The sequence below is a fragment of the Schistocerca nitens genome, chromosome 4 (assembly GCF_023898315.1).
Source record: "Schistocerca nitens isolate TAMUIC-IGC-003100 chromosome 4, iqSchNite1.1, whole genome shotgun sequence".
In the NCBI taxonomy this organism is placed as follows: Eukaryota; Metazoa; Arthropoda; class Insecta; order Orthoptera; family Acrididae; genus Schistocerca; species Schistocerca nitens.
Genome location: NC_064617.1, coordinates 886,202,189 through 886,213,082, shown reverse-complemented (window position 1 = coordinate 886,213,082; position 10,894 = coordinate 886,202,189). Strand labels below are relative to the sequence as shown.

Here is a 10,894-nt window from a genome sequence, read left to right as displayed (position 1 = left end):
CAATTTTTGAAACATTCGCCTTGTCAGATGAGCAGACTCCAAACAGCAGCGAAGAGCACTGTAACTTAGCATTATTCGTACTAGCGTGTCCTTCATTAAGTGCTGACAAAATAACTCTTGATGATTCATCCTTTGGAGAAGTTGGATCAAGACGACCCTCAAATGGTCGACAACTAATAGTCGATGCACGTGTTTGTTTTCTCTGTCACACTGAGAAACTCTGTGTTACTTGTGGACAAATGTTTTTGCACCACTGCAACGGTACTTTTACTTTGCTGACACGGCCAAATAGGAAAAACAATTCAGCGGATTTCTTTGTCCACTCCTGCAACTAGCCGGTTTTATTACTTCGCTGTCCAGAATATAGAAAACTATTAGTGAAGAAAGAAAGCATTTATATTGTCACTCACATCTTTGAGCAATAATTTGCCATTTATAATTATACGGAACGATCTTGAGCAATTGTATTTTATCTATGTAAAGGACTTTGTTGATTCTCGTCGTATATGTTGCTTGGAAGACCCGTAAACTTCGTTGCTGCTTTCGACGGATCTGTTTTATTGACTCACCGTTAGTGATACCGAAAAACATTTTAAAATTCTTTCAGAAAAATGCGTCCTTATAGCATCTACTATTTATTATATTCGCCAGGTTTGCTTCACAAGCTGGTTGTTACAACTGAGGCGCAGATTATGTGCGCATGTGTGTTTAACAGAAACGTCCGTACAATAAAGCTTAAAATTGCAAGACAATTCTATTTAGTTGTTTTTACTTTTGACCTGTACTGCAAATTACATTGTAACCACCGTAATGGCCAGTGGGCTGTTCGTTATCTCATAACGAAACATTGTAATAAACATTATATACATAGTATTTGCTTTCTCGGCACGGTCGCATCAGCTATTGTGCGACGCTTCTACTCTCCGAGTAAAGCAGCTAACGGTTAGAACGTTAGTGCAATGTCTTGCACTCTGGCGCTATGTTTGGCATCGGATTTTGGGAAGGGGAAAGAGGGGCAAAGGGAGAAAAAAGTATGGCGCCGAACCACACGCTAGGAGAGGGGGCAAAGGCAAGCAAGCAGACTGGGAATGTGCATGTGAGAGCGTTCGGGAGTGGGGAGGCGGGCTACATGAGACTTTCGGCAACCGCTGCTGCCTGGTAGGCGAAGTTCGCAATGAAACATGCTTTGTCCGGGTCTGCCAAGTTCGCATCGTAGCTGTCGACGTTGAAGATCACGGAGCCTGCGTTGCGACTCATCACATCTCCTTGTGCCTTCAGTTATTTTCTCGTCGTGAACTTGTGTCTGTCTGAGCTTTCTTGGATTCCGTGCGCGATAAATATTCGTTAGTGCCCCGACTTCTTATCTGTTACGTAAACAAGTGCCAGCGAGTGACGATCTCGGCAGATGTTAAGCGAAGCGTCAACTACAACGGAAAAGAAAGAAGCTGCAAGAGACGAATATGATTCACGAATCTGCAAATAACTATACATCAGTGTGAGCCCATAGTGAAAAAAAATTGCCTTCTATCTCTAATCTTCCACAAAATTGCTGCAGGCTACAAAGCTTAAAATCTGTTGTACCTATACGTATTCGGAACAAAGACGGATAGCGTGAGTGGTGAATAACTTCAGAACTGCTATTTTATTAGTTGTGACTTTCGTAATGGTAATACAGGAAGTGATATTCTGAAAATGCGCCTTACAGGAAAGATCTGTTTTAAAATAACACTGTAAACGAAGTACAGTCTGAACAAGAGCGCAGTTTATGGAGATTCTCGCTAGACCTTCGTTATAAGTATCTGAAGGAGCGATCTATTGGTAGAGGAAATAATTCGATAGAATATATAGTCATGTCTCTACGTCTAGACTGCAAGACTTCGCGGAAGAGTGGCTTGGCGACAGTGAAGTGGATGAATATTCCTCTCAATTTGCGAAACACACCTGAGAATTTCAAATAAATGTAGTTGCTGTTTTGTGACCTAGTAGAAGACACAACTTCGCCTCCAAAGACATTTCTGGATATTATTTACCCACTGCGGTGTGTAGTACGTAACTCTTCCACGTGCTTAATTAAACGTCTTCGTAAGTAATACTGCAGTGCATCCCAAAGCCATCGCAATCGAAGACATTTTTTACTGGTAAGTACAGCCGTATAAACAAAGCATTGTTGAGTAAGGTGAGCGTTACAAGTTACTGTTTTCAAGAATTATTTCAAGTTCTGGGGAATTATTTGGCATCAGTCATAGAAAGGAAAGAACAGACTGCTGTGTATCTTTGGCTGAAAAGGCAACATTGTTTTCGGGCAGCACTGCTGTATACATTGAATCTCGAACATCTTTTTGTTTAATCGTGTCAAATATATTTGGACGTTGTACTATATTATACGTTGCACGCTGAATAGTACCGACCGTACAGTCACTGCAATACCTTGATCATAAAATTAAAAAAGTTTTACATTGTTGCGCATTGTTGTGTTACTGTGTTAATTATTATCAAGTGAGTGGGAGCAGTAACTGTTACCGCCAATACCTGACGACGTGGCGAAAAGTATTCCCCAGTGTAATATTCTCATTTTCTACCCACAGTATAGACGATTGATTATTAGAATTATTATTTTTATCTTTGCCGGTGAGCAGATGGAAATCCATTAAAGCAGTAAAAGTATATTGATGTGCGTACACTTAAAATTCACGTGTAATACACCTGCACAGTATGTTTGGTTACCATTACACTCAGTAATGATTTTTTTTGGAACATATTTATTAAGGGCGGGGGTGGAATAGCTCATTAGCGCATGGATATAGGCTACATTTTTATAATTCTCGTTTTCATTTCGTATTTTCCAGTGCTTGTTTTCAGTAACACCTGTTATACAGCAAAAACGAATATTTATAAATTAATTTATTTCTTTTGTCCGATTTATTAAATCTTTGATCATTATTCATGTAATTTTTGTTTCCGTATCCTTCCGCATTTTCATTTGCGCCCTGCGGGTCACGCACTATTTTTAGTACCGAGTTATTGCGACAGATGTCTCGCGCGACGTTAAAGAATTAGCCGATGGAGAATTTTTAAGAATTACCGTTTTTGGCAGTGGTAGTTCAACAAAATGACAATTATTTCACTATTTGCACACATTTAATGTGCACTTCAATTCATTATATAGCTGCGAATTAAGAGGAAACACCGAGCGTAAAAATGTTCTACGTTCGTATTTGGCGGTAGTCATAGAGCCACCCGCAATCCCAATTTTTGGGACGCCGCTGGATACGCGTTTACGCTTGGCCGATGAGGCCGGTAGAAGAAAGAATGTAGAGGCAGGGTTAGAAGCAGCTTCCGTTCCAAGTAAGTATTTTGTAGTGGTAGAAGCAATATCGGTGTTAAGTTCGTTGTTTTTACGCATGTAGATGTATTTTTGTTGGACGTATCTGACGTAAGGCAATGTCAATGTCAATTACTAGAAAAAATAGTAGCGCGAGTGAAAGTGAAAGTGGTTCTATTTGTAAGCGAGAGTTGTAAACACAGGAAGTTGTGGAAGGAGCTCTGTGTTGTCATTCCCCATATTGTAAATATTGTCACTGTGAGGAAATGAATTGTGATTGTGTAATGAGATGCTGGATTAATTGCACTTTTTTTATGGACGCCATATTCCACCATTTTTGTTTCTGTAGTTCAAGGACAGAAAATATCACTTTCATGTGATGAAACAGGAGGGATGTAAGGATACTGTATGCGTAATATTCCATAAACAAAAATCATAATGCGAAACAGCAGACGACTCATGATATGCATGCCGTGTGATTATTACTGGCCTATTACTGACCGGCATTTGGTAATTATATATCTTGACATTTAAAATTATTCGGTTCGTTCACGTAGGTACTTCATATAAATTTTAACGTGGTTGCTGTTGTTATACTTGCAGATCAGCTATAAAAGAAGTATTTTTCACCTAACATATCTGGTTACTTATGTCCAACATATTTGTTTCGACATATAGCAGAATAATGCACTGAATGAAATTGAAATTTTTTGTTTTATTGAATTGATTGCGTTCAAAATGCGAAAACCCAGTAACTAATGTTTTTGTTATTTTTATCATTTGCAGGCAGGTGAATATACGTAATGATGGCAGAAACACAGCACTTTTGCCTGCGTTGGAACAATTATCAGAGTAGCATAACATCGGCTTTTGAAAACCTTCGTGATGACGAGGATTTTGTCGATGTGACACTAGCATGTGATGGAAAGAGTCTGAAGGCACACCGTGTTGTCCTCTCAGCATGCAGCCCATATTTTAGAGAACTCCTGAAGGTAAGAGTATCTTGTATTTTCCATTTACAAACTTGATAAAATCACCATCGAGTTCTGTAAATGGCATGGAATGTCTTTCGTGCCTTTTAGCCTTGTAATTCCTTTAATTTTACAAAGTTGTTATTCCAGAGAAATTTATACATATGGTGTGGTAAAAATTTAGCTAGTTGGTGGTCATCATATAACTTACAGGGTTGTTTGAATTACTTGGTGTTTTGTAGTTTTACATAGTCTCATTAGAGTGATGTACAAGCTGAGTACATGTCATATTCTTAGAGTAGATGCTGTATTTGCATTGCTGCAATCCTGTCTGTGTAATTAAAGAAGTTTTTTTTAACAACTGCTGAAGCATATATTGTAGTGCGACTTACCTTTCAAATGTGCCAGTGAAACTGTTTTATTGAATAGTAAATATATGGAAAACAAAACTGTGATAATTTACAAAATGCATCTGAGAACAAGGCTAATTTATGGGTCTGGAAGTTTTCAGCTAAGAGAGGAAGAATTAAGAGAACCACTTACCATGTAGTACATGTAGCTAGCAAGTGATAAGTTGAAACTTCTTGCGCTGTATAAAGTAGCTTCAAACCCCTTTTGTGTTTGCAATCCATTGTGACATATCATACCTATCCATTGTGTCATATTGTACCTGGAAACAAAAATAACAAATTTAAGTATTACAAATACTGCTGCAGTGTGTTGACCACTTCACAAACGGATTAAATGTAATAACTGCATTATTGGCATTTTACTCACAGTTCAGGAGGATTTCATTAATGCAGATCACGTGGTGTGTAGTCCTAAGAACACAAACAGTGAAAACTTACTCTACTACAAAATCATCACATCATATGGTGTACTAAAAAGGTTGAATTAAGTTAATTGTTTAATAGGTTTTTTTTGTACAAGTGTATGGTGACGAATGGTACAGTTCATGTACATTTGCACACTTTGTTACGGATGCACGGTATCTGTAATACACCTTCTGTGAGTTACATACTTAATCGAGCAGCAATATTGGCATATGTTAGGAACTCATAAGTGACGTATATAATACCCAGTGTAATTTACTGAACAAATTAAATATGTTAGTACCAGGTGAGTTGTCAAGTGTTTAACATTCAGTGAACAATGTCCAGAAACAGCAGGAACTATATTTCTGAAAACAGCAGAGAGACCTCGGGTTAGCAGAAACGTCGGTCATGTTAGGTGTTGAAAATATGTCAATGAACTTCATAGACACTCTACTTAGTATAAGGAAACAAATTTGTAGATTTTGTTATGAAAGTAAGGAACTTTGAATAGATGCCTACACACTTGAGAATGACTGACAGTTGGTGGATTAGCACACATCTGCTGTCAAAGAAAAATCAAATTAAATAAAGAAACCCTGTAACTTCACAGTGTAGAACCATGTAATTTTTTTCTTTAGAACTGAGTAAGAAATTTGGAGATATCTATTCAGATATATGAACAAACTGTATCAGGCTGTTAACAAATTCCAGGGGAAATTGCTTTACTTCATGTCAAACACCTTCCACATTCACACCTTCCACTCACAGGACCTGTTACAGTCCAATTAGAATTTTTGTACATCCAACCTACAGCCCAATCCACATCAAATGAATCTCAGGTGTTCTCATTGTTGAAAGAGTATCTGGCTGGAAACAATTTTGCAGACAGTAAAGAAGTTAAAAGATTCAATTTGTATTGATAATGTTCTATCTAGTAAAGCTGGTGATTGACATATACACCTCATTAAATGAAAATTTTGAGCTTCATAAATGCCTTTACTTTTTGGATAAACCTTTTGCTTCCAGCTAAGTAGTTGTACTTTATATTTTGATGCAACACACATGACATTACTGGTACATTTAAGAAAGCTATAAAATTATGAGACAGATCATTGATCAGTACTTACATTCAGGAGATGGCATTTTAGCCATGTCGATGCTTACATAAGACTTGCCCTTCCTTTTCAGCCAGCCCCACCATGTCCCTCTCCAGAACTAATAGTTCTGAAAGCTATGGTAGTTCTTTATACTTTTAATGTGTTTATGGTAGTGGAAAGGTAAAGGCACCAGAGAGGCAATTCTGATATTACGGTTGATAATGGAAGCAGAACTAAAGAAAAATGAGGACACATTCATTGGATCTATTGACTTGAAAAAGTGTTCAGCAGTGTCGAGTGGTGCAAGATGTTCAAAATTCTGAGAAGAATAGGGATAAGCTGTAGGGAAAGACAGGTCATATACAGTGTGTACAAGGACCAAGAGGGCACAATAAATGGAAGACCAAGAACGGCGCCGGTGGCCGAGCGATTCTAGGTGCTTTAGTCCGGAAGCGCGAGACTGCTACGGTCGCAGGTTCAAATCCTGCTTGGGTCATTGATGTGTGTGATGTCCGTAGGTTAGTTAGGTTTAAGTAGTTCTAGGGGACTGATGACCTCAGATGTCAAGTCCCGTAGTGTTCAGAGCCATTCGAACCAAGAACGGCATGTTTGGATTAAAATTGGTGTAAGAAAGGCATGTAGTGTTTCACCTATACTGTTCAATCTGTACAACAAAGAAGCAATGACAGAAATGTTCAAGAGTGGAATTAAAATTCAAGGTAGAAGGATACCAGTAATAAGATTTGCTGATGATATTGCTATCCTCAGTGAAAGTGAAGAAAAATTGCAGGATGTGCTGAATGGAAAGCACAGACTATGAGTACTGAATATGGATTGAGTGTAAATCGAAGAAAGAGGAAAGTAATGAAAAGTCACAGAAATGAGAACAGCATGAAACTTAACATCAGGGTTGGTGATCACGGAGTACATGACATTAAGGAAATGTGCCATCAAGGCAGGAAAATAACACATGACTGAAACAGCAAGTAGGACATAAGAATCAGACTTTTACTGGCAAAAAAGGCCATTCCTGGCCTAGGCAAGTCTACTGGTATAATCCTTAATTTAAGAAAGGAATTTCTGAGAATATAGATACGGAGTAAAGCATTGTATGGTAATGAAACATGGACTGTAGGTAAACTGGAACAGAAGAGAATTGAAACATTAGAGATGTGGTGCTACAGACAAATGTGGAAAATTAGATTGACTGGTAAGGAAAGGAATGAGGAGGTTCTCTGGAGTGTGTCAGGAAAGAAATCTGTGGAAAACACCGACAAGAAGAAGGGGCAAAATGGTAGGACTTCCGTTAAGAAATCAGAGAGTAACTTCCATGGTACAAGAGGGAGCCGCAGAGGGTAAAAACTGTAGAGGAAGACAGAGATTGGAATATATCCAGCAAGTAATTGAGGACATAGGTTGCAAGTGCTACTCTGAGATGAAGAGGTCGGCATAGGAGGGGAATTCGTGGCGGGCCGCATCAGACCATTCATATGACTGACAACTCAAAAATGGTAGGGCTAAAAATTTCACACCCAAAAAGTAGATGCTGGGCAGCAGTTCTGTCTCATAATTTTATACTTTTCTGAATTAATTTTTCTATTTGATACTATTGTTACATTTATACTGGTTTTAAACAGTTGTATGTTCAGAGTATGATTCAACGTGTAAGGGCAAAAGCCGAAGTAACGCTTCATCAGATTTTTTGCTGTTACAGCCTTCAGTCTGAACACTGGTTTGATGCAACTCTCCACACCAGTCTATCCTGTGCAGGTCTCTTCACCTCTGAACAATTGCTGTAACCCTCATGCCTCTGAATGTTGTTGTTGTTGTTGTGGTCTTCAGTCCTGAGACTGGTTTGATGCAGCTCTCCATGCTAATCTATCCTGTGCAAGCTTCTTCATCTCCCAGTACCTACTGCAACCTACATCCTTCTGAATCTGCTTAGTGTATTCATCTCTTGGTCTCCCTCTTCGATTTTTACCCTCCACGCTGCCCTCCAATGCTAAATTTGTGATCCCTTGATGCCTCAAAACATGTCCTACCAACCGATCCCTTCTAGTCAAGTTGTGCCACAAACTTCTCTTCTCCCCAATCCTATTCAATACCTCCTCATTAGTTATGTGATCTACCCACCTTATCTTCAGCATTCTTCTGTAGCACCACATTTCGAAAGCTTCTATTCTCTTCTTGTCCAAACTAGTTATCGTCCATGTTTCATTTCCATACATGGCTACACTCCATACAAATACTTTCAGAAACGACTTCCTGACACTTAAATCTATACTCGACGTTAACAAATTTCTCTTCTTCAGAAACGATTTCCTTGCCATTGCCAGTCTACATTTTATATCCTCTCTACTTAGACTATCATCAGTTATTTTACTCCCTAAATAACAAAACTCCTTTACTACTTTAAGTGTCTCATTTCCTAATCTAATTCCCTCAGCATCACCCGATTTAATTTGACTACATTCCATTATCCTCGTTTTGCTTTTGTGGATGTTCATCTTATATCCTCCTTTCAAGACACTGTCCATTCCGTTCAACTGCTCTTCCAAGTCCTTTGCTGTCTCTGACAGAATTACAATGTCATCGGCGAACCTCAAAGTTTTTACTTCTTCTCCATGAATTTTAATACCTACTCCGAATTTTTCTTTTGTTTCCTTTACTGCTTGCTCAATATACAGATTGAATAACATCGGGGAGAGGCTACAACCCTGTCTCACTCCTTTCCCAACCACTGCTTCCCTTTCATGCCCCTCGACTCTTACGCTCGTATAACTGCCATCTGGTTTCTGTACAAATTGTAAATAGCCTTTCGCTCCCTGTATTTTACCCCTGCCACCTTCAGAATTTGAAAGAGGGTATTCCAGTTAACATTGTCAAAAGCTTTCTCTAAGTCTACAAATGCTAGAAACGTAGGTTTGCCTTTTCTTAATCTTTCTTCTAAGATAAGTCGTAAGGTTAGTATTGCCTCACGTTTTCCAACCTTTCTACGGAATCCAAACTGATCTTCCCCGAGGTCCGCTTCTACCAGTTTTTCCATTCGTCTGTAAAGAATTCGCGTTAGTATTTTGCAGCTGTGACTTATTAAACTGATAGTTCGGTAATTTTCACATCTGTCAACACCTGCTTTCTTTGGGATTGGAATTATTATATTCTTCTTGAAGTCTGAGGGTATTTCGCCTGTCTCATACATCTTGCTCACCAGATGGTAGAGTTTTGTGAGGACTGGCTCTCCCAAGGCCATCAGTAGTTCTAATGGAATGTTGTCTACTCCCGGGTCCTCATTTCGACTCAGGTCTTTCAGTGCTCTGTCAAACTCTTCACGCAGTATCTTATCTCCCATTTCATCTTCATCTACATCCTCTTCCATTTCCATAATATTGTCCTCAAGCACATCGCCCTTGTATAAACCCTCTATATACGCCTTCCACCTTTCTGCCTTCCCTTCTTTGCTTAGAACTAGGTTGCCATCTGAGTTCTTGATATTCATACAAGTGGTTCTCTTCTCTCCAAAGGTCTCTTTAATTTTCCTGTAGGCAGTATCTATCTTACCCCTAGTGAGACAAGCCTCTACATCCTTACATTTGTCCCCTAGCCACACCTGCTTAGCCATTTTGCACTTCCTGTCGATCTCATTTTGGAGACGTTTGTATTCCTTTTTGCCTGCTTGATTTACTGCATTTTTATATTTTGTCCGTTCATCAATTAAATTCAATATTTCTTCTGTTACCCAAGGATTTCTATTAGCCCTCGTCTTTTTACCTACTTGGTCGTCTGCTGCCTTCACTACTTCATCCCTCGGAGCTACCCATTCTTCTTCTACTGTATTTCTTTCGCCCATTCCTGTCAATAGTTCTCTTATTTTCTCCCTGAAACTCTGTACAACCTCTGGTTCTTTCAGTTTATCCAGGTCCCATCTCCTTAAATTCCCACTTTTTTGCAGTTTCTTCAGTTTCAATCTGCAGTTCATAACCAATAGATTGTGGTCAGAATCCACATCTGCCCCTGGAAATGTCTTACAATTTAAAACCTGGTTTCTAAATCTCTGTCTTACCATTATATAATCTATCTGATACCTCGTAGTATCTCCAGGATTCTTCCAGGTATACAACCTTCTTTTATGATTCTTGAACCAAGTGTTAGCTATGATTAAGTCATGCTCTGTGCAAAATTCTACAAGGCGGCATCCTCTTTCATTTCTTCCCCCGAATCCATATTCACCTACTATGTTTCCTTCTCTCCCTTTTCCTACTGACGAATTCCAGTCACCCATGACTATTAAATTTTCGTCTCCCTTCACTACCTGAATAATTTCTTTTATCTCGTCATACATTTCATCTATTTCTTCATCATCTGCAGAGCTAGTTGGCATATAAACTTGTACTACTGTAGTAGGCACGGGCTTTGTGTCTATCTTGGCCACAATAATGCGTTCACTATGCTGTTTGTAGTAGCTAACGCGCACTCCTATTTTCTTATTAATGATTAAACCTACTCCTGCATTACCCCTGTTTGATTTTGTATTTATAACCCTGTAATCACCAGACCAAAAGTATTGTTCCTCCTGCCACCGAACTTCACTAATTCCCACTATATCTAACTTTAACCTATCTATTTCCCTTTTTAAATTTTCTAACCTACCTGCCCGATTAAGGGATCTGACATTCCACACTCCGATCCGTA

General features: G+C 38.9%; 1 protein-coding gene across 11 annotated transcripts in view; it reads left to right on the top strand.

Moving 5' to 3' along the window:
* The first annotated feature begins 1,106 nt into the window (after positions 1-1,106).
* The window catches only part of LOC126253415 (broad-complex core protein-like), a 227,998-nt gene continuing 218,210 nt past the window's right edge, over positions 1,107-10,894 (top strand). For 6 of the 11 annotated variants that reach the window (XR_007545954.1, XM_049954732.1, XM_049954729.1 and 3 more), the window contains exons 1-2: positions 1,107-2,138; positions 4,109-4,314. Coding sequence is in view for 10 of the 11 variants with exons in the window: in XM_049954732.1 (XP_049810689.1) it covers positions 4,126-4,314 (189 nt within the window). In the remaining variant the exon portion in view is untranslated. Of the gene's footprint in view, positions 2,139-3,119; positions 3,346-3,384; positions 3,833-4,108; positions 4,315-10,894 lie in introns of those variants that run through there. The other 5 variants (XM_049954730.1, XM_049954734.1, XM_049954735.1 and 2 more) reach the window with 4 other exon arrangements.